Below are 25497 nucleotides of genomic sequence, written 5' to 3' on the forward strand. Positions count from 1 at the left end.
AGAATAATCCGGGTACCATAACAGATATTCAGACAGACGAGCACGACCACTTCAAGTATATGTTCATGTCTCTAGGCTTCTCAATTAGGGGTTTCAAAGCCTTCTGTCGTCCCGTATTGTGTGTTGATGCAAGTTTTCTCAAGCACAAGGTGGGAGGTCAACTATTGGTGGCTGTTGCATTGGATGCCAATGAGCAACTGTATCATGTTGCATTCGGCGTTGTTGATTCAAAGAATAATAAGTCGTGGACTTATTTTATGCAAAAAACTTAGAGAAGCAATTGGATTAGTTGATGATCTCGTCTTCGTATCCGATAGACACTCAAGCATCGCCAATGCCTTGTGTGCTGTTTTTCTAGAAGAAGACCACGGTGCGTGCACATATCACATAAAGATGAATATTAATGCCAAATTCAAAACTGATAATTGTCATGTCGAGTTTGATTTGGCTTCTCGTGCGTACACTATCCCCCAATTTAATCGGTTTTTTGACAAGATCAGGGTTAAAGATCATAGGATTGCTGCCTATTTGGAAGAAATTGGGTTTCAAAGATGGAGTAGAGCATATTTCCCCGGTAAGCGATACAATCAACTCACAAGTAATTATGCAAAGAGTTTGAATAATCAGTGCAGGGAAGCAAGAAAGTATCCAATTTCAGCAATGCTTGAGTCTTTAAGAACAACATTACAAGGGTGGTTTAATGAAAGAAGAGAAAAAGCGTCCAACCACCAAGAATTTTTATCTCCAACGTATGAAAAGTTATTATGTGATGGTTTTGAGAAAGCAAGATTCTATACCGTATCATCCCTTAACCGATTTGAGTTGTATGTGCATGATAATGAGGCACATTTTAAAGTCAATTTGAAGGACAAGGACTGCACTTGTAGGGTATTTGAAGTCTCCGGTCTTCCTTGTACACATGCACTGGCTGCTGCCGTCACAGGAATGTGGTTCCTTACGACTTATGCTCAAGGTATTTAATCGTTTTGAACCTATTTATTTAACCTATTTTTAATCGTTTTATTTTCCTTCTCATAGGTATTATACAACTGTATCTTGATTGAATGCATATGCGGAGACATGTTATCCAGTTGGTGATGAAGAGAATTGGGATCTTCCCGATATTATCAAACAACGCGTGTGTCTAAAACCTCCTGTAAAGGTTAAGAAAGGTCGGCCACAAACTAAACGTAGGACATCCCAAGGTGAGGTCCGTAAGGTCCCGAGACGATGCAGTTCATGTGCAAGTCTAGGACATAATAGAGCAACATGCAAAGTAGTGATGCCTGCACCGTCTACCGCAAGAGCATCATCTCAGCAGCATGTGCCCTCATCATCTCAGCAGAATGAGCCATCATCATCTCAACTGAATGAGCCCTCATCATCTCAACTCTACGAGCCATCATCTCAACTGTGCGAGCCATCATCTCAATCTTACGAGCTATTAGCTTAGAATGAACTTGTTAGTGTTGTGTTGTGGTGTTAATGTTGTTTTTGTAGACTTATTACCAAGTAAAGTCTTGTGTTGAGGTGTTAATGTTGTTTTTTGTAGACTTATTACCAAGTAAAGTTTATTGTATCAAGGATTCAGTCAATGTTGTCTTTGCATTTAGTGAATGTTGTTTTCGGGTGTTTTTTGTAGTCAATGTTGTTTTCTGGTGAATGTAATACAGGGACAGGGTGCATTCAGATAACTGCTAAAGGTTTTCATTGCGTGAGGCAACTGCGTGACGAAACTGAGTGACGAAACTGTGTAACATGGTTTACATTAGTGCAGAACCTATTACATTAGACATGGTTTGTATAACTGTGTACTTAAGGCATTAAAATAATTGGCGCACAACCTATTACAATAACATATATAACATCAACAACGTTTGATATCATTAAATCAACCATATTACAAATGTTTGAGATTAACATTACAAAAATTTGATATCAGTACAAAAGTTTCATAAATAACCTATGGATCTACAAGTCCATGAAATAACCTCACTGCCCACTTTCTCTCCAAGCTTTCATCTCATTTGAGGTCACTTCTGCTAGATTCAGGTTTGCAGTTAAGTACTCAATATACATTAGTACAAAGACACCACAATCTCCACTCTTAGTTGCTTTGGGGACTTCTTACTCTGGAAGTCTTGTGTATGGCAAAACGGAATCAGGGTTAAGCAGAGGAAATCTTTGTTTATCTTCAAGAGGCAATGCCTTGTCAAATATAATCGGAATCATTTCGCACATGGGTAGCACAAACTCATCAAGATTAGCATAACATCCAGGATCGCAGTCATATACGTCTACGCGCCATTGCTGTAGACGGACAACACAAAGTATCTAGTGGACGTCTTTGATGTTCAAATGAATATATATATGATCGCATTCTTTCCAACTATTCATAAAGTTGTTTTCATTGCCCAAGAAGTATTCGAAAAAGTTTTCAATGTCATACTCAATACGACTTTTCTTAAATTCAGGGTAATCAGCAGTGAACCTGGTGTGGAGCCAACAATCTCCAATAAAGAAGTTCTTCTTATATGTCTTTGGATATAGCCAAGATCTTCTTCTCAGAATGAAGCAGCCTGCATCGATTTCCTACACGAGAGAAAAACATTTAAAATACAATATGCAAATATGAAATTATTCTAACATGAATATTACTTACATCATCTTGCAGCCAGGTGAACCTTTTTAGCACTCGGCGAAATAATGCCTTATCACCTAACGTAGTCTGGAGCTCAATTTTTGTGTTGTCAGTGTTTGGATCTTTAAGCCATGTTTGCCTTATCTCCACTTCTTCTTTCTTCTCCCCTTCTTCTTTCTTCTCCCCTTCTTCTTTGTTATCCACTTCTTCTTTTTTCTCCCCTTCAATAGGATCTTCAACAAGGTTGTCATTCGGATCCTCAACAACCTTCTCATTTTCAACAACTGCCTCTTGAAGAATGTTCTCTATCGGCGGATCCTCAACAACCTTCTCATTCTCGACAACTGCCTCATGAAGAATGTTCTCTATCGGCGAATCATTCTCATTCTCAATCTTCTTCTGCTCCAATTCAACACTGTCCTGCAAAATGGCTCCATTATTAACCTTCTCATTCTCCTTTTGCTCCTCTTCTTCATCGAGAATATCATTCAGACCAATGGAATTCTCCTCTTCTTCGTCACGAATGTCATTTAGACCGAGGTCATTCTCCTTTTGCTCCTGCTACAAAATTGAAAAGAATTTATATTTAGGATGCGTCAAGCAGCTGCGTCAAGCAGCTGCGTCAAGCAGCTACGTCAAGCAGCTGCGTCAGACATAAAGTAGTAAAATACAGAAAGCTCAAACAGAATTACCTAGTTGGTGACATGGCTGGCGAACTGGTTGCTTAGACTGAGAATCATCTTTTCAAACCGAATAAAGTAGTTTTGTTGATTCAATTTGATGTCTCTTATGTCTCTCTTCATCTCTTCGACATCTTTCTTTATCACTTCGGCATCCTTTATCTGAACAGGATGGGGGACTCATGTTACGCAGGCTACGACGCTTGGTGGCTTCTTTGTTGGGGGGATATATCATCATATTCAACCTTCCTCTTCCTCTTAGAAGGTTGGACAGTAGTAGGTTCTTCATCAACATCTTCATCATCATCTTCATCAACATCTTCATCAGCCTTTCTCTTTTTTCCCCATTAGTAACTCCCTCAAACAAATCATCGAATGAATTGTCAATTTGTTCAAAATCCTCCCCACTGTACAAACTCGTCTCCGTGGAGGACTCTTCCATCTTAGAAAACACAGTGCTATTAAAGACAGATTGTACCTCCTGAAATGTATTCTTCCTTTTGGATTGATACAACAGTATCCTTGGGCGAAAAGGGCCATCAACGTCTTTCCTTGTGGAGAATTTAGGGACAAAGTTTTGAATGATCTCATAGCTCCACACTTGTAGTGCTAGTACAAACCCATAAACGTTATAAGCAAAAGAATTAGTAACTTCACTCCCTTTCCTGGACATATATACGGACCTGTGGTGTTTCATGTCCTGGTCAAGACCCCTCATGGTGAATCTAAGGGACAACTTTCCCCATGGAAATCGGAGGAAATCTTCAACATCTTCAATCATATGAATGATTTTGAGATTTAAAATCCGTTTTGGGTCATATGAGAAGAGGAACTAGTTAATCAAGTAGACCAGCCCGATCTTCCATGCGTCTTCCTTATCGGTGCGTTTCATAAAAATAGATTCCAACTCCATCATTCGAATTGTCGTATTCCTTTTGAAATATTTTATCAGCAAGGGTGGACAACCTCGACATTCATCTTTGTATATAGGCAATCTGTCGAAGTTGAGGCCTGTAATCAATGCGTACTCTTTCAGACCAAAAGTATATTCCTCCCCATTCAAGTTGAAAATCATCCTATTCAAATTGGCCTTTACCTTCCGAAGCAGCAACTGATGTAAAATTGTCCCTGAGAACAACAAGTCTGGGACTTCTTTCAATAAATATTGAAATTGAGAATTTAGAGCCCTCTCCATAAGACCCAGCACTTCAAACCTATCAGATACTTTTTTTTAGGGCTAGGACAGATTTCAATGAAATCCTACCAGGAAAATCATAAACCGTGAAGTCTGCCATCTACAAAAGGGAAAACAAAAACAAAAATGTTTGTGAAAACCTTTCACAACAAATATAAACAAACGAGAAGAAAAGCAACCGTCAAAATAGCTAGAAACAACTGTCAACTGCGTTACGCAACTGCGTCACGAAACTGAGTGACGCAGCCCAACCCATAAACCATGCATGAACCATTTGAAAGCAAGAAGCATCCTACCCTAAACCCTAACATAAAACATGCATGAACCATTTGAAAGCAGAAAGAAACCTACCCTACAACCCTAACATAAAACATGCATGAACCATTTGAAAGCAAGAAGCCACCCTAAAACCCTAACATAAAACATGCATGAACCATTTGCAAGCATGAAGCAACCCTAAACCCTAACATAAACGATGAATGAACCATTTGCAAACAAGAAGCAACCAACCCTAAAACCTAACATGAACATAAATCAATGAACGAACCATAACATAAACTAACATAACTAAAACTAACCTGATGAAGTCAATAAATGAACGAGAAGACGAAGACGAAGACGAGCAGAAAGAGACATCGAGGCAAGTGCGTCGTCGGGTGCGAGAGAGAGAGAGAGCATGAATAGTGGTCGAGGCTTATTTGGGTTTTTATATAAAATAAAAATAAATGTGACGCATCGTATCCTACTTGACGCATCTGAGTTGACGCATCTGAGTTGACGCATCTGAGTTGACGCATCTGAGTTGACGCATCCGAGTTGACGCATCCGAGATGACGCATCCATCTTGACGCATCCGAGATGACGCATCCATCTTGACGCATCCGAGTTGACGCATCCGAGTTGACGCATCCGAGATGACGCATCCTACGTGACGCATCCTACGTGACGCATCCTACCAAACAAACAACCTGCATTCAACGAATCAGCAAATCAATGAGGAACGTTCTGTAAAGGAAATATACACGAACTGAATAGGAAATCGAAACAAACAATAACGAAATAAACACAAAATATAGTGGAATGGTCGAATGAAATGTCAATTTGTTCAAAATCCTCCGCGTTGTGCAAACTCGTCTCCGTTGGAAGTTCTTCGCAGCTATAGGCCATTGAATATGGTGGAATGGACGACGGTGCCTCTTCGATTGGTTTTTCAGCGATGAAAAAGAAGAGAAAGTCTTCTCCGTCACCATTAGGGTTCACGGTGGAGTGGAGAAGACGGGGAAGAAAGGGGGTGGATGAGAGAGAAAATGAATCGAAAATGAAAAAAAATTATGACTTTATGGGGTTTAGGGTGCGTCACGCATCTAGAGGGTGCGTGACGCATGGGTATAATGGTCATTAAAAAGTTTGGGAGTCACCAGCGCTATAAAAATTAGTTGCCTGCACCGTACGCATTTAGCCCCCTTTTTGGGGTCATTTCCTCAAATTTCCCAAAAATTAGTGTCTAAACAAAGTACACTCATTTACTATAAATGAAGCACCAAGTTAATGTTGCTGCACAATAAACTCTTCCTTCCTTCTAAAAATGATATTGATCTAGTAAAATTGATTTGTTCATCTTTTCTTCGCTCGTGTAATAGATTTGTGTGAAGTCATATAACATTTATATTTTTGAGTTACTTCTAATTTGATCTTTTAGTAATGATCCTTGAATTACCATTGTCAAAATAAAATTATCTTCTTAAATATTTGATTATTCAATAGTTATTTTAAGTAAAATTATATATATTAAAAAAATTAATTTTAATAAGACAAATCAAAATAAAACTTTTATTTAAAAATATGATTATTACATGTATGTGTAACCTCGGAAAATCCTCTTCCGCAACTTAGCACGTGTTTGGAGAAAACGTGATAATATGGGGGGACCCGGGTAGCTCGAAATTCGATAATTTCAACCTTGGTTTGCGTGTCAGACATATTTTAAAATAAAACATTATTTAAAAAAAATTGATAGTACCTGACCGTTTTTAAAATTAATTATGTAAAAATAATTAATTTTATTCAAATATTAATAATCTAGGTATTTGTTATAATCAACTGACGATTTGATTTGAAATCTGGTTTAAATTAATTAAACATAATTAATTTTAAAAGATATTATTTATTTGAAGACAAAGTCGTCAATTGATTTTAGAAAAATCAATAAAATGGTATACGTGTACAAACGTATTTTATACTAGAGTTTCGTTTTTTGGTTTAAAGTTTGGTAATAATCGGGAAAGGCTTTCACGCTTCATTCTCCGTACCTGTCCGAAGACGATTTCTACTTATAAAGTTGACTTTTTAAAATAGGTTGTATCACATTTTAGTTTAACTAATTATTCTTCCAATCTTAGTCTTACTTTTAGGTTTTAACGTTATTAAAATATTGAAGAATCAATATTTAAATGCTGGTACCTGTTGCGGATGATAAATAAGGTGCAAATACCTAAAGAATATCAGAGATTTTAAAGGTATTAGGGTTTATAAATAAACACCAAAGCCCTTGTTGAAATTTTTTTATGGAAATATCCCAAAAATATTTAAAATGTATTTTCTATTTTTTTAGACTTTTAGAAAATGATTTGGAGCCCTAAAATTACAAAAATCATTTTGGATTTTGAAAAGTTGAACCAAGCATGCATCTTTTGGGTCCAGTTTTATCGATCGGGGTCTGGAGACCCTCGGTCTAGGCTCAGGAGCTCTCGGTCTAAGTAGTAGAGTCTCTCGGTCGAGGTACTAAGGATGCTCAGTCCTTAGCTAATCTTACCGGTCTAGGGGTAAAAACCTATCAGTCATGGACTAGAATGGGGCTAGGTTTCTCGGTCGAGGTGTATAAACTTCTTAGTCTAGGGCTAGCTCTAGGCTCAATTCCTCGGTCCTTAGTCTCGGGAGTCTCAGTCCCAGGTTAGGGATTCTCGGTCCTAGATTTAGATTTCTCAACCGTGGGTCTTAGGAGTCTCGGTCCCAAGTCAGACCTCTCGGTCATAGGTTCGAGTTCTATTGGTCTTAGGTCGGACCTCTCGGTCCTAGGTATGAATCCTCGGTTGGATTTCTTTGTCCTTGCTCAAGAACATCGGTCCTAGGTCTGGATCCCAACTCAAGAACATTGGTCCTAGGTCTGAGTCCTAGTTTATTTATATCGGTCCTTGGTCTCGGTTGGATCTCTCGGTCTTAGGCTCACATATCTCAGTCCTTAAGAACACAATGATTCATTTTTTAAATTAGTTTTTCTAGCTCTAATTCTTTGATCTAAGAGTTTGGTAGCTTCGCAAAGCTCCTAGGAACATGTTGATCATCATCTCAAGGTATGAGTCAACCTAGATGATGATCAGTTCGTTTAAAATAGTTTTTCATCAAAAATTGGGTTTTTGAGTTTAAAGTTGTTTTGAAGTGAAAGGAGCTATCCAATAATTTCCTTATAACACATATATACTTGATTGGTACCAAAACAATAACATTGGTTGTTCGTTTTGACCATTTCAAGAAAATAAAAATTTTATTTTAAATTTTTTGATTTTGATCAAACATGACCGGGATGGATCAAACATGATTCAAATAATTTCCCAATATCATTACAATCATGTTGGGAAGCTTTTTGAGCTGTGAATCGATCGAATTAACCCAATAACAACAAACCCGTTTTTTTTTTCAAAATTCAAATATGGCTTTTTGTATATTAGATCGATTCATCGATTCTATTATGTCCAGATAGTTTCTAAATGATCATAGGATTAATATTTAATCATAAAATCACATAAACAACCAACATACAAGCTTATGTAATTTGAAATATAAAAATTTCAAATTCAAAATGTGAATATGAATTTTAGGATGATTGGAACATTACCAAGGATTGGAGAACACTCCTTAATCTTTAATGAAGCTTTTTGGGTACACCAATCCGAGCTTCCAAGCCTTAAAGAGAATTTTCGGAAAATCTGAAAGCTTCAAGCTTTAATGGAGGATTTTGAATTTCTTCGATTTAAAAGGGTTGTGTTGGCTTCTTTACTTTAGAATGACCTTAGGAGGGTATTTATACTACTCCTAAGTAGGTTGGGGAAGCATAGTGGTTTGAATGAGCTAAAATACATTAATGTATTTTTCCCGTTCTTCAGTCAACTCGTCGGAGTAGGCAATGACGAGGACTAAGGTTGTAGGGAGAATGATCACCATCGTAGGGTGATCATTCTAGATTTTGAATCAGTCAAAACCATCAATAAATGGATATGTTCCAAAAAGCCAAAACTGATATCTGTTCTTTATCATTATCTTTGCGACGTTGCGACGAAGAAGACAACTAGAGCCAAAAACGACGTCGTTTTGTTTATTTTTGGTGTTCTGTTGGCGATCCGTCAACGTTTCGTCATGAACACGTGTTCCGTTAGCGTCTTGGCTAACAAGTGTCTCTTGATCCACTACGGCTCGGGCACACGCCTACTTCTACTACAACAGGGTGAGTGACCTCTTTCTAGGTGATATATGAAAATTCAACATTGATCCGATAGTCTTGGCGTGTGTTGCAACTAATTCACTTGGTTTCGGCCACACAGGATCACAATTTTATTTTTATTTTAAATCCTTAAGGATTTGTTTGAAATTGATTTTTCTTTCACCCTTTTGCCTTTAGTTTTGATCTTTCTAAATACACAAAATATTAAAATAAATATGACAAATATTTTATTAATTTATTTTATATATTTTTAGGATTTAAATAAATAATTCTTTTTAGGTGAATTTGATACAAAATTCACTCTTAATTATTTATTTTTGTCCTTTAATTTTTCTAAAACTATTTTGAGATATTATGGGTACAATATTTATCCTAATTTTTTTTATTTTAGCCTTACCTCTTAATTAATTTGATTAATAAACACATTAATTAATCATAATTAATTGTTTTAAATAAGTTTTTGGCCATGGAGTTAATTATTTTGATTTTATTTATTTAAAAATAATTCAAAATTAATTATTTGAATATTATAAATTAAAATATAAATTTTTAGTGCTAAAAATATGATAATCAATCTAGTCTTTAGAATTGCATTAAGAATTATCTTTCATTTTCAAATCTAACCATTATATATATATATATATTTTAAAAAATTAATCTATTTTTGAGTTATTAGAAAGAGAGTATTTAGGAATAAAACATTTTATTGTTATGAGATGAAAAACGTTGCTAGTCTCTAGGACTTATTAATTGTTTTTGCGGGTAACATGAACGAAGTGAGATTTTTTTCTGAAAGAAAAGTTGACAATAAGCATAGTAGCATAATGAATGACTTCTTAGAGACAATAATTGAAGAACTTAAAATTATCGATTTTCCTTTGAAATGTGGTCAATTCACTTTTAGGAAAAGTGATGACAATGAGGATCACGTTCATTCTCATATCGACATATTTTTAATTAGTGAATCAATCTTTGGATGATTTTCTAATATATTTCAAAAGGTAATTTTATGGAGTTGTTCAGATCACCGACCGATCTTGATAGATCACCGGAAGATGGAGAGAACATGTCGAACATTTAGATTCGAAAATAAATGGTTGATCAAAGAGGACTTTATACCATGTGTACAATCATGGTGGGTGAATCAGTCATCTCTTTGTGAATTTAAGTAATTTGCGTAAGCTTCTCAAAAGTTTGTTATTGGGAGATCGTGCTTTATTTGTGCTAAATCTATAACTTGTGTAATGAAATTATTGTCATTGACGAGAATGAGGAGATTCGTGAACTCTCCGCTGATGTGGTTGATTCTCGGATTCACATTGTTAACAAGTTACTTAATATGTGTAAGGAAAAAAAAACTAGGGCACGCCAGCAAAGTAGAGTTACATGGTTAAAAGTCGGAGATAGAAACACCAAGTTTTTTCATGGGATCTCTAACGTGCTAGAAAGAAATAATTTGATAAATTCTATCTCGATCGAGGGAAGTTTATGATAGTGAACCTGAAATCTCTACGAGTATTATCAAATTCTATAAGGGTTTGTTTAATGAGTCATTTAAGGTTAGGCCTAAATTGAATGGTATAACTTTTGATTCAATTAGTACAATGAAAAAAGATATACCGGAGGCTCGTTTTACGTTGGAAGATGTTGAGGAGGTCATTAAGGGGTGTGGAAGTGATAAAGTGTCAGGATGCAATGTGTTTACTTTTTCTTTTTTAAGAAGGCGTGGCCTTTCCTTATAACTGAAATTATGGAAGCAATTGATCATTTTTATTGATTTTTATCATTTGATAAGAGTTGGAACTCTACTTTGATATGTCTCCTTCGTAAAGTTCCGGGAACTATTAATGTGAAGAATTTTATGTTTATTAGTCTCGTTTCGTCATTCTATAAAATTATCACAAAATGTTTGGCCAACAAGTTGAGGATGGTGTTAGAGACAGTCATATATAGTAATCAGATGACGTTCATCAAAGATCGTCAAATCTATGATGCCGTATTAATAGCTAATGAGTGCATTGACTCAGCTAATTAAAGAGGTGAAAATGTGATTTTGTCAAGTTCGACAATGAAAAAGCTTATGATTGTGTCAATTGGGAGTTTTTATTTGATGTAAGGGACAAAATGAGAATGGGTGCGAAATGGATTGATTGAATTAGATTTTACATCTCGACGGTTAAGTTTTATGTCATTGTTAATGGAAGTTCTCTGGGATTTTTTGAGAGCTTTAGAGGGATCAGAAAAGGTGATCCACTCTTTTTTTTATTCGTCATTGTTATAGAAACTCTCTAAAAAATGATGGCTTTCGTAGAAAACTCGAGACTCATTCGTGGATTGAGTTGTGGATCAAGAAGATATCCTTTTACCATATTATATTTGTTTTTTCGCTGATGACACACTCTGCATGGTTCAAGCTACTTATAGGAATTTTAAACACCTTCAAGATATTTTATGGTTATTCGGTAAATGTTCTGGTCTTCGAGTTAATCTTAATAAATCCGACATTTTTTTTCAAATTTTGTTTCGAATAGAAGAATGATAAGGTTGGTAAATGTGTTTGGGTTCAGAATTGGTGATCTTCCATCAACATATCTTGGTATTCCATTAGGTGCTAAATTGCGATCCAAGGTCTCTTTGGGGACCCAAATATCACTAAAATGGAATGTAAATTCTCTAGATAGAAAAGTAAAATAATCTCAAAAGGTGGTCGGCTAATCCTCATTAAGAGTGTGTTGTCATGTATGCCCATATATATAATGTCGTTATTCATTTTCCCCAAGAGTGTGGTAGTGAAAATGGAGAGAATAATGTGTAAATTTCTATGGAAATCTTCTAACTCATCATTTTGTCATCTAGTTAGTTGGGATAAAGTTAAATATTTTAAAGATCAATGAGGTCTAGATAATCGAGATCTTATTTCTTTTAATAAAGCATTATATCAAAATGATGTAGTAGATTTGTAATGGAGCCGAATAATATTTGGGCATCGATAATTAGATCTAAGTATGGTAATGATTGGTTTGGTTGGTTTACCAAAATGTCTAATTATCCAATGTGATAAAGCATTTGAAGGGGAATTTATCATATGTGGAAAAGTTTTCGTGAGCAGTCTAGATTTATTGTGGGGGATGGTTCTTCAATTAGATTTTGATACGGCATTTGTTGTAGTGTCAAAAGTTTAGCTACAATGTATCATGAGCTTGCTTACATTGCTATATGTAAAAATGCCACAGTTAAGGATATATTTGATCATCGGTCTAATGATTTTGCTAGCCGAATTAGATATAGAAAGAGATTAAACATTGTGGAGACTTCATCCCATAATAGAGTTTCACTTTTGGTAGGACGCAAACAAGTGTCACCGTCTAAACAAGACATTATGCTTGGCAAGATATGGAGAGTTTCCATGTGAAGCATTGCTACAAGTTGTTCACTAAGATGATTCCATATAATTTTTATTAGGAAAAACTTTGGGAGTCAAAGATTCCATCCAAGATCTCATTCTTTAGATGGAGCATTATATATGGTGGGATTTTAGCAGATGATACGTGCATGAAAAAAATTGTATTATGGCTAGTCGTATGTGTCAAAAAGAGGTCGAATTGACAACTCACTTACTTTTGCATTGTCGAGGGTTGACTAGTATTTGGAGTCTTTTGTATATTACTGTGATTAATTGAGTGATGTCTGAGTCTTTAGATAGTTGTTGAGAAGTTTGGATTGATGCAGCTGATATGACATGCCTAAATATTTGGGTTACCATTCCAATTATTCTTTGGTGTACTATCTGGTTGAAGAGAAATCGTCGAACTTTCAATGATCGTAGTCGTCTCATGTGTATCATTCATAATACTATTATTATGAATGCTTTATGAGATTCGTTTAAAAAACTAGTAGAGTCTGTCGGAGTTAATCGTTCTTCTCAAAAATTTACGAGCCCAATAACCTTTTTAAATATTTTTTCTTTGTTATTTTAATGTCATGATTTTCGTTTTGTTTAACGATTTTTTTCTTTTCATTTTTAATATATATAGACTTTTTTTTAAAATAATTAATAAATTAAATTAAATTACATTAATATTTAAAAAAAAATAAAGATATATAATTCACTATTATTTTATAGTTGGCCTAATAAAAACAATTAAATAGTAATATAATTTGTAAATATTAGTTTGATTATTTTTATACATATTAAAAAAATTAAAATATGATTATTTATTATTTTAAAATAATATCATTAAAATATCAAATTAATTTATATATTAGAGGCTAGAGTCACCACCCTTCTACTTTAAAACAAATAGACATATATAAAAAAATTATGAAAGTTAGTGGATCAATTAATTAATTAAATTATGGAAATATATTCTTTGTAAAGAAGAGGGAGCCATGTCTAGACTAGAAGAACCATCTCCCCCTCCCCTCTTTCTCTTCTCTCAGAAATTTAAAGTCTTCTCCTTATATAGCCACTGACGTACACAACAAATCTTTCTTCCGGAAGAGCTAATCTGAATCAGTTATACGAACGACAAAAATGATTCAGCTTCTTTTCCCGTTGGTATTCGCTGAAATGGCTTTGATCATAATCTTCGTCTTCAAGACTCTGCTGAGGAAGCCAGTGATAAGAAGCTTGGATAGAGTGAAACGCGACCGGGGCCCAATCATTGTTAAGGCTGTAGCCGGGACAATCTTGGCTGCCATGGTGTCGAGAATTTTCAGCATGATGAAGATCCAAAAGCGATATTGGTTGGGGAATGAGGAAATTAATTCGACTTCGGAGCAGCTTCTCCTGTCCAGACACCTTCTCGAGGCTTCCTTAATGGGTATATAAAAGAATATTGACATCTATTGTTTTGACTTAAATTAGTTATGTTTTGAGTTGGAATGGGTAATAAATGATAATAATCAGATTTTTTTTTCTTTAATAATGAAATTGAGTAATAATGAAAATGCAGGTTTCTCTCTTTTCCTTGGGCTAATGATAGAAAGATTGCACCATTACATAAGAGAACTTGATATAAGGAGGAAAACAATGAAGAAACAAAATCAAGTTTTCGAGGATGGAAGAGCTGTAAGTGTGAAGGAAACAGAAGTTATTGAGGAAGAAATGGCCATGCTAAGGGCCAAAGTGAAGAAACTAGAGCTAGATGTGGATGCCAAGACAAAAGAAGTGAATAATGCAGAAGAAAACGTACTCGCATTGAAGAACCAATCGAATGGATTTTTGCTGGAATATGATAGGCTGTTTGAGGACAACCAAAATCTACGATCCCAATTGAAAACACTGGATCGCAGGTTGTCTCATTCAGACAGCAGCAGGAAGGGTTAAGTAAGGAGTCAATAATTAACCTATAGTATGTATGTACTTTAATTTTTACTAGCCAAAAGAATCTTACGTTTTACATAACAAACATTAATTGTTTCATTCTGATATTAGTTATGTAATATTGATGATCTTGGTGATTTTACTTTTGTGGACTGTGGTGATGTGAATTAATGGTTTCTTGCCTTGTGGGTGATAATGTATTACAGAAATTATTATTTTGATTTAATTATAATTTACTACCTTATTTGTTGAAGTAATTGATGTATTTTTAACTTCTATATTCTTACTTCTCATATACAATTAATTAAGAAAACAATCCATCATGTCTTCTCCAACTTTTAGTAGTTCACTTATTCTTCTCTAGTGTCCATCTTTTTGTTAGCCTTTTCTTCTTTCTTTCTCGCAGCATCTCACTTATTCTTTCTTTCTTTTCTTCTTTTTCTTTTCTTCTTGAAAGAGATATGCCATCTTCCTCTTAGGTTGAGACTGATGGGCTTGCCACACCATGAAGGCATGCAAATCATTAGTCGCTTTTGCAGATCTAGATCTAGAAGCCCTTCTAGACTATAAGTATTTGTGTAATTTTTAGAAACGTAAATCTATATATACTAGGTAATCGAACTCTTTAACCCTTATTCTCTCTATTTATTTATAATTTTGTAAACATCCTTCTTTACATATAGGTATTTTGCACTAGTAGAATAGAGGTCTTCTGTAACGACTACTAGTAACGGCGCTCGAACACTGTTACTAATACATTTTATCTGTAACGGTTAAATTTAACCGTTACTGTGATCAGAACATCAGTAACGGCTTTCGAGGACCGTTACAGATAAAAAATTATTGTAACGGTTATATAGATATACCGTTACAGATAATAGCAATTTAAAATTTATTTTCCGAATTATGGGTATCTGTAACGGTTTCTCAATAACCGTTACAGATACGCCTGCAGTTAACGTTTCTGTAAAAGGATATTAGTAACGGCTTTATTCATTAACCGTTACCACTGTATTATCTGTAACGGTTTCTCATTAACCGTTACAGATACGCTGCCGTCTTTCCATATTTTCTGTAAATATCTGTAACGGTTATTGAGAAACCGTTATAGATACGCCTTCAGTTACCGTTTTTGTAAAAGGATAACAGTGACGGCTTTCTTCATTAACCGTTACCACTATATTATCTGTAACGGTTTATCATTAACCGTTACAGATACGCTGCCGTCCTTTTATATTTTCTTCAAATATCTGTAACGGTTTATCATTAACCGTTACAGATACGCCTTCCGAAGTTGAAAAGACAGTTAACTATCTGTAACGGTTTATCATTAACCGTTACAAATACGCCTTCCGAAGTTGAAAAGACAGTTAACTATCTGTAACGGTTTATCATTAACCGTTACAGATAGTCTTAATAAACCCCCGCGTTCTTTCTTCTTTCTTTTCTTTCTTTTCTTTCTTTTCTTTTCTTCCTCCGCGCTTTCTTTTCTTCCTCCGATCTTCTTCCCGATCATCGTCGCCCGTCCTTCAAGTCGCCGCCTGTCCTTTCAAGTCGCCGCCAGGTCCGTTCAACTCGCCGCCGCCCTTCCGTTCTAGTCGCCGCCAGGTAAGTTTCTTCTCTATCTTAATCCTCCGCCGATCGATCAGTTTCTTCCTCCGCCGCCGATCAACGAACTAATCTGCCACCCGCCGATCAATATCTTCATAAAAGTAAGTTCAACTCTCTCCTTCCTTGTAAAATAAAGTATTATTATGGACATCAATATATTGGTTAAACATTTGTTGATTCTGTGTTTGCAATATTGCTTATGCTTAATATATAATATTGAATTAAGTTTTCATTGCTGATTCTGTGTTTGCATTGCTGATTCTTAATATATAATATTGAATTAGGTTTTCATTGCTGATTCTGTGTTTGCATTGCTGATTCTTAATATATAATATTGAATTAGGTTTTCATTGCTGATTCTGTGTTTGCATTGATGATTCTTAATATATAATATTGAATTAGGTTTTCATATGTTAATAGAATATGTTAATAGAATTCTGTTTGCAAATCAAAATACTATATAAGAACAAGAAAGACAAGCAAAACCTTATTTTTGGGTTGCTAACAATCTGAAGGGTCGCTTCTCCTTTGATTCTAGAGTTTATTATCTTAAAACCCAGTCAAATTAATATGGACTGCAACAAGGGGTTGAGTTTAGCTTAAGATATGCCTACTACATCATAAAAAGACATCATGAAATATTCCTTGCAAAACCACGAGGACATACTAAAACGTCAAATCATTACACATAGAATCCCTTTTCTAGTTTCAATTTGTCATGCTTCCTAGATATTGATAGAAATAGTCTATCCTCAGTGAATAATGATCAAGTAGAATCTTCCTGTATATCCAATCCTCCTGTGAACATAATTCAATTTTTGTTTTGCAGAAATTCTGAATTTCCCGTTGAACTGTTGAATTCGTTCTTCACTACCGTTTGAATGTTATAATCAGGTATTCAATAATGTTACTTCTTATATATATGTTGAACTATTGAATCAGGTTTTCCTTATCACTTTTTGCGTTTGAACTGTTGAATCAGGTTGCATCCATTTCAATTATATCGGGGTTTGAATTTGCCATTGTCTTTGCTGCCGCGGATTTTAGTTTGCACTTCAAAATTCAGGTTAGTTCTTATTTACAATCAATGTTAGATTGTTAGTAGATTATTGATGTTAGGTTAGTGGATAATTTGTATGTTAGGTTATTCGATGCAAGCAGAAAACAATATTTTAATTTACGGGCAGCTCTTATGTGGACTATTAATGATTTTCCGGCTTATGCAAATTTGTCTGGATGGAGTACAAAGGGTAAATTGGCATGTCCGTCTTGTAATCAGAACACCGCGTCTTTAAGGTTAACAAATTGCCAGAAGGAGTGTTACATGAATCATCGACGATTCCTCCCGTCTAATCATCGATGGCGCAAAGAGACCGATACGTTTGACGGGCATACGGAGCATAGAGATCCTCTTGTACTATTATCGGGTTCCGAAATTCAATTGCAAGCGCGAGATCTAAAGGAAATTTGTTTGACAAAGTACCTGCCTAAGAAAACGAAAGTTATACATGAATCCCGAGGTGATAATTGGAACAAATTCAGTATATTCTTTCAATTGCCTTACTGGAAATCTTTGATGTTGAGACATAATTTGGATGTAATGCATATTGAGAAGAATATATGTGATAGTTTGTTAGAAACTTTAATGAATTTCAAAGAAAAGACCAAGGATGGAATTAAAGCAATGAAAGATTTGGTCATAATGAACATAAAACATTCCTTACATCCGGTTGAAGTTGATGGTGTTCTTCGGTGTCCGCCGGCCCCCTATGCATTGTCCTCAGAACATAAGAAACGTTTATGTCAGTTTTTGAAAGATATTAAAATGCCCGACGGTTTTTGTTCAAATATTGGGGCGTGTGTAAACATGGAGGAGAAAAAAATATCAGGATTGAAGAGTCACGATTGTCACATTCTATTACAATATCTCCTTCCACTAGCTACACGTGGCCTACTTCCCGATGATGTGTACGATGCCGTGGTGAATTTAGCAAGGTTCTTTCGGTTGCTTTGTCAAAAAAGTTTACAACGCGGGCAATTGGAAACATTACATGACGATATTGTCTTGACACTTTGTAAATTGGAGAAGATCTTTCCACCTTCATTTTTTGATATAATGGTGCATTTGCCAGTTCATTTAGCTTTTGAAGCTTGTCTTGGAGGGCCCGTTCAGTATCGATGGATGTATCCAGTTGAACAATATATGAGCACACTCAAGAAATACCTTAGGAACAGGAACTTTCCTGAAGGTTCAATCAGCGAGAGTTACCTTTTGAATGAGAGTATGAGCATGTGTGCCCGATATTTGGACGATCAAGAGTCAAATGATGAATCCATAAATACAAGTACAACATTCTCCATTTTTATCACTATGGAAGACTTATCTAATGGCACATCCTACACATATGAACCGGGTGATCGTGAGCGTGCTCATTGGTACATTTTAAAAAATTGTCGCGAAGCTGAAGAATATTATAAGTAAGTCCATTAATGTCATATGAGGTATGATTTAAGAAAGTAATAATTTAATCTGTCATTTGCGTAGCGATTTCGTTCAATCATGCCCTCCTAATATTTCCAATGAGGCTCGGGATAAACAATACGTTAGATATTTCCAAGAAAGAGTAAGTAATCGTCTCAACAATTTTCTTTTTTAGTATATGACAATTAGTTTAACAATAATTTCTAATGAATATATAGGTGGAGCAACTAACCGATCAATCCGATAGGACAACGAATCTTAAAATTTTAGGACGTGGGCCTACATTGTATGCAAAGGAATATAACTCGTGCAAAATAAATGGGTACAAGTTTAACACTGAAAAACATGACGAGAGCTTGACTACCCAAAATAGTGGGGTTTTGGTTGTTGGTAATAATGGGACCGAGACTATTAACTACTATGGAGTGATCAATGAAATCATAGAAGTGATTCTTTTGTGGAAGACGAGTGATTCTTTTCAAATGCAAATGGTTTGACGTTTATCACAAAGATCGGGGCATTAAAGTTGATAAGTATGGTTATGTTAGTATAAATATCAACAGGATTCTACAGACTTAATTAAATGAACCATTCATAATGGCAAGCCAAGCACAACAAGTCTTTTACTCTACAGATATGGCATCAAGGCTTGAATGGAAAATTGTGACACCAATAAATCCCCGTTATTCTAATTAAGGTTGAATTATTTTCTACGAAGGGTTACTTGTAAATTTGAAACTCTAAACATTACATTCAATATTTACAGCTATCATGGCACCTAAAAGAATGCAAGGTAAGAGTTTAAGCAGCGCGCTACACGACCTTGTACGAAGGACCGAGGAGCATTCAGAAGATCCCGTGCAATTGTGTAACTCTGTCGGGGAAATTGATTTGGACCTTGATGATGTTATGAATGTTGATAGTGTACCCAACACTATCCCCGGTGATGATGATGATGATGAGACACAGCCCCCGTCTGAGGAGCAAGATGGAGGTACTTGTGTTTTTGCTTAAGTTAGTTGTTGTGATCCTATATAATTTTTTGTTTAATTTTAGGATCTATTTCGAGAAGGAGACGGGGAAAGAACAAGAATAAAGTTGTTGGTAGATTGCAAGCGGGGCAAAAGATGACTCTTCAATTTAACCCTGTTGATGGTAAACCAATGTGCGAGAATAGGACAGCTTGGTCGAGGCATATTGGGAGTGTCATTCGAGACTCCAATGCACTACCTCATAGGACTTTGCGTTGGTCGGACCTGAGCTCCACACAGCTAGATCACATATGGATGGCTATCACGGTATATAACTTTTTATATTATTAAGTCCATTATGTATTCAACACAATCTATAATCGTATTTTAATGTTAACTATTTAGGATCCTTTCGTGGCTGTGGGGGATGACATCAACAACTATCGAAGACAAAGTTTATTTCAAGCCAACATATTATGGGATAGATGGAGATGTCATTGGAACACCATGTACATTAAATCCCGTGAAGGTGACGAGCAAGCGATTAGGGCAAATCCCCCTCCCGAGATCGAAATTAGTGATTGGAATAATCTACTTGATCGTCGCTTTCTCACGCCGGAATTCAAGGTAAATTAATGTGTTTATAAATAGCTCTTACATTAATCATTCATTAAACACAAATGTTTTCTTATTTGCAGAAAACAAGTGCTGTGAATGCGCAAAATAGGTCGCATGTTGTGTACAAGAATCATGCGGGCAGCATCTCATTTTCGCAAGTGGAGAAGAAAATGGTTCGTTTTATCATTGAATAACAAAGTTTATAATGTTATTACGTTTTTAGTAATAATTAAATTTGTACAGGAGAAGACTACCGGTACGTCGCCTAATTTTGCAGAATTATTTCTGCACACTCATACAAAGAAACCGACTCTGCAAGATCCAAATCCGGAGGTTCCCCCTATTATTCAAGAAAAAGTGGTAAGTCGTGTTAGTTATATTTCTTTTATTTATTTTATGTATGTATGTAATCGAATGTAATTTGTGTTTGTAGACTGCCTTGCGAACTGCTATAGAAGAAGACCCGAATAGAAATGAATTGCAGTTGGCTGAGTGCGCATTCGGGTCTCAGGGACATGAGCGAGTTGTGGGTTTGGGCTCCGGTGTCACACCTAGATCTTTTAGACCTGATGCTCGTGGTAGTACTAGCACACAGCGCGGTGACACGCAAAACGCACTTTTACTTGAGGAGATACAGAGGATGCGAGAGGAGCGTGAAGCTGAGAAGCTTCAGTCACGGAGAGAGTGCGAAGAAGCCTTACTCGAGCGTCAAATGGAGCGTGAGGAAGCACAAAGGCAGCGTGAAATGGAGCGCGAAGAGTTATTGATGCAGCGTGAAGATGAACGTGAAGAAGCTCAAAGGGAGCGTGAGAGAATGCGGGATGAGATGCTTGAGATGAGATCGACAATGAACTTCTTATTATCCAGGATTCCCCGTGATCAACTTCCACCTGCCCCTCCCACTCGAGATGATGCCCCTCCTACTTAGAGATGATCCCCTTCCTCGTGATCGTCGCTTTCCCACTTCAATTCTGGTCAGTTGAAATGTAATTTGAAATACGTTAATTAATGGATTTTGTGAATTTGTGATATGATTGTAGTTTTTGGATGGATTATAGTTTTTGGATGGATTGTAGTTTGTGGATGATTATTGTGTTGAATTAATGATTGTATTTTTGGGTTTTTGGTTATTGATGATTGTAGTTTTTGGTTTTTGGTTATTAATGATTGAGGTATTAAATAGGTAAAAATTTGTAAAAAAAAAACTATTAGGGTTTAGTAACGGTTAAATAATTACAAAAACCGTTAATAAAAATCTAACTGTAACGGTTTAAGAAATAAAAAACCGTCACAAAACAACAAGAGTATCTGTAACGGTTTTCGAAAACCGTTACAGATAAAATTAGGCTTTTAGTAACGGCTTTTAGCCGGCTAAAACCGTTACTGTTGTTCCATAACTATCTGTAACGGTTTTATAAAACCGTTACAGATACTCGTGTTGTTTCTGTGACGGTTTTTACACGGCTAGAACCGTTACTGTTATTCAATGACTATCAGTAACGGTTTTCGAACGCCGTTACTGATACCTGTGAAGTTTCTGTAACGTAATTTTTTGTAACGATTGGTAACGGTTTTATGTGCCGTTACAAATAAGTTTCAGTAACGGCGTTCGATGCTTTCAGTAACGGTTTTAGCCCTTACTAATACCCTTTTTTCTACTAGTGTTGTTAGGATGTAGTATCATGCGCGGAATTATCTTGATAGATAATAAATGCATGAAAAAATGGCATATTAGGGTTCACTTCAAAATACATATGTTGCGAGAAATGGAGACGACGCCTTACTTATTTATGCATTGCAAATAAGTAACTACGATTTAGATCAGTCTAAATGGAACATTATTGGCATTAAGTCGGTGATGTCTAAGTCAATCATTGGTTGTTAAGAAGTTTGGATAAAAACTGCGAGCTCGGTTGAATTGAGTCGATCTGTCTCTATCCTAGTTATATTTTGGTGGAACATTTGTTCGAAAGAAAACCGTAAAATATTAAGTGATCATAGTTAAGACGGATCTAGAAACTTGAGTCATAATGTGCTTTAACTTAATGTAATAAATTATATATGTACGCTTCTAAAATCACCCATTTAAAAAAATATTGGTTTTCGATAAAAAAAATAAAGTTTGGAAAATATGACCCAATATCCTACGCCCCATCACATACATTTCTCTTGAATCCGAAAAATAGAGATGAGGAACATAAATAGTAAGTGTGGTTAGAGTATGTGGATTGTCTATCTTTGTCAAATCTCATCGCTTACCTTTCTCTCAAATTAGAAACAAAATGAAACTAAATGAGTGTTTGACGAAGCTAGACTAACTTTGAGACATTTTTTAAGAGTCTTCACCCGATTTTCTCCTTGATATGCTAAGAAAGAATATTTGCATTAAAGAATGATTCTAAAAGAAATTTTGCTTAGAGGTTAGGTTCTTGGTGACACTCGGGAAAGGACATCGAGGCTTGTCACTTGTGCCTGTTCAAATAAATAGTCTCTACTTAATGTTGGGTTTTGAGTTCATATTTTTATTAAAGTTTATATATTGTAATTGGACTTTAAGCTTTTATTGGTTTATAAATAGTAGTATAGTCTTTTTGGCTTTTGATGTACTCCTATAAATAGAGACATTGTAACATAGGGTTACTTGAACCATTATTCAATGGAAAATCAATAGAATGGACGACTGCTCAAAGATGTATGCATTGTTGGCCGAACTTTGTTATATCTTGTGTTCTTTATTATTATTTACCACTTTATCTTTATATATTTTTTTATCGTGTGTTTAGATTAAATATTTTCTCAACAAGTGGTATCAAAGAATGTTTTGAGAATATTTATAATAATCTATTTATGAAGATATGATAGAAACCCTAAACACCATTAAAGAAGTTGTTGGATATTTGTGTTTTAGTTGAAGATTGTTGGTTGTTTGAGAAAACGACATTGGTTGCAAAAGAATTAGTCGTTGTGAAGATTTGAGTCGAAATCTTCAATTTCTAAGGAGATGTCAATGGTCGCTAAAATATTTCTTATTTTGGGTGACGATATCTTGAGAAGAAGAGAGAAAAGACAATGGGTCTTTTTTTCTTCTCGAAGGCGCCAATGGGTGCAGGTGACGAAAAGTCATCGTGTAGGCAGCGACACCAGAATGAAGAAGATGAGGTATATTTATTTGATTTATTTTAATTTGGGACATATGGTCTATTAAAACATAAATAAGAAAAATATATATATATATATATATATATATATCTTCATATATATTCCATATAAATATATTATGATATAATATAATATATAGAGAGAATGAGCCAAAAATCTTTGAAGCTGACTACAACAAATACTTTTTCAACTAAGACTTTTTCTTTAAATCTCGTTGATTTCATAAAATATGTTTAAAACATATTTGATTCCAATTTTCACAAGTAAAGCCTTGTTTGATTTTAATCAAATTCTCAAAGTTTTGTATGCTTTGATCTTAGACTTGTATTGAGGTTTTTTTTACTTGAATTTCTCAAATATGGAGATTTTTGATTTATTTTCTAAGAGATTTGATTTCGTCAATCTGTAATGGAAATTGAAGTTGAAAATTGCAGATTATGGAAGACAATTGATGCAACATGTAAAGAGTTTTCTGATTAAATCGGGTGACTTTAATGTTTGTTTGCAGAGTGTGATTTTAGAATGTGTTTATAAAGATCGGATTTGGATTTGCATCAAACCTTGTGAGTAGGTTTTGATTGACAATCTCGATAAATACTAGTGCGAAGTTGTCAAGTGGGTGTTGATGTCTCAAGAGTTCTACCAAGAATGATAATTTATAAGGTTTGAGTTGATGGTGCGCTAATCATATACATGGTTTGTTAGATTTTTTCTATGCAGGATTTGGCTAGAAGAATGTGGAGAACAAACGATACATCTTCATGCTTGTTGAAGGTTTTATTATAACCGATTGCTGTCTTGACATACATGAGTGATATTATTTAACTATGTTGAAGGCTTTGACTTGAAGAAATTCTCGGCCAAAATAAGTTTGGAGATATTTTTATTTAAAAATGGTTATTGAAAAATTCAAAAATGAAAAGAGAGGTAGAGAGAAAATCTAGCATTAGATTTTCGCCTATAGCCGCGCAGAGTTCATCAAACTAACGATTGGAGATTCAAACGGAGTTCGATTGCGCTGAGATTTTGTCGAGAGGTTGTTAACTCATTCCTCTACATTTGCAACCGTCGGATCAAGGTTTGGAAGTCTCAGAGTTTTTTTTTGGGTCTTAAAGTGTCTGCCTGATTTTACTTTTATTTGACTTGTCCGGGACCAAAAGTTTGTATCTTTTTGGTTATGACCTTTTATCCTATTGAAAGAGCTAATCAAGATAAAGACGGTGATGAGATTATGTGATTTATAGTTGACAAAAACATGATAGAGTATGGAAAGTTGTTATCAAAATGGTGTTTATCGATGACAACATTGTCGACATGTTGATACGGCAATCCTTTGAACCAAATTGCAAGATTGCATTGAGTTGGTTGGTGATCAAGGATTAGCATAATTCCAATTAGCACACAATATGAATGAAAGATCAGAAGAGGAAGACTAGTGAAAGAATGACACAATATGAATGACATAATATGAATGAACCCACTTATTTTTTATGGCTTGACTTTTGTCAAAATGGAGATTGATGGGTACGGCTCTTGTATTTCCTAAGGGACGTGAAATTCGTCAAGGTGGAAATTGTTGATTTTGTAATTAATTCATCACATCTCAATAAGTACGGTATTCGCCCAAGGTGGAGATTATTGGGTTTTGGGTTCATATTTTATTAGAGTTTATATATTGTAATTGGGCTTTAAGTTTTTATTGGGCTTAGGAGTAGTAGTTTACTCTTTTTGGATTTTGATGTACTCCTATAAATAAATACATTGTAACCTAAGGTTACTTGAACCATTATTCCATTAAATCAATAGAATGGACAACTCACGGAGGATGTAGGCATTGTTGGCCGAACCTCGTTATATCTTGTGTTTTTTATTATTATTACCACTTTATATTTATATATATTCTTCTATCGTGTACTTAGATTAGATCTTTTCTTAACACTTAAATCTTTGATCATATTCGAAAATGCGATTTTACATTCATTTTATTAATTTATTGCTTATAATGGTAAATCACGCCCTGTCCTATATGCGTATAATTTTGTAACAATATATTCTTAATAATGCGTCTGGATACAATCATGGTGCCGGAAAATCGAAATAGATTAGAACGTGTAATTTTACCTATAGTCTAAAGAGTCTAAAAAATACGTGAAAATGTATAAAGATCAAAGTTATAAATAAAAAATGAATTCAAACAATGTCGAAGAAAAATATTTTTTATAATTTTGTTGGAGATTATTTTTTTAGTCATTTTTTTTATTATTTAGGAGTTTTTATAAAATTATTTAAGACCTAAAAATGCCAAAATTAGTTAATTCT

The 25497-nt window shown here is 35.0% G+C and overlaps 1 protein-coding gene across 1 annotated transcript; it reads left to right on the forward strand.

Moving 5' to 3' along the window:
- The first annotated feature begins 13545 nt into the window (after positions 1–13545).
- On the forward strand, positions 13546–14340 carry LOC124939075. The gene is made up of 2 exons (XM_047479585.1): positions 13546–13834; positions 13967–14340. Exons 1-2 carry the CDS (start codon positions 13546–13548, stop codon positions 14338–14340), a joined length of 663 nt encoding a protein of 220 aa, XP_047335541.1.
- Positions 14341–25497: the final 11157 nt, after the last annotated feature.

This window comes from Impatiens glandulifera, chromosome 5 (genome assembly GCF_907164915.1).
Source record: "Impatiens glandulifera chromosome 5, dImpGla2.1, whole genome shotgun sequence".
Lineage (NCBI taxonomy): Eukaryota > Viridiplantae > Streptophyta > Magnoliopsida > Ericales > Balsaminaceae > Impatiens > Impatiens glandulifera.

What these genes read in the sequence shown, in the direction of transcription:
- LOC124939075 (XM_047479585.1), top strand. Translation starts at nt 13,546, where the DNA reads ATGATTCAGCTTCTTTTCCCGTTGGTATTCGCTGAAATGGCTTTGATC. An exon ending in TCTCGAGGCTTCCTTAATGG is followed by an intron (nt 13,835 to 13,966) that starts GTATATAAAAGA and finishes ATGAAAATGCAG; the next exon opens with GTTTCTCTCTTTTCCTTGGG.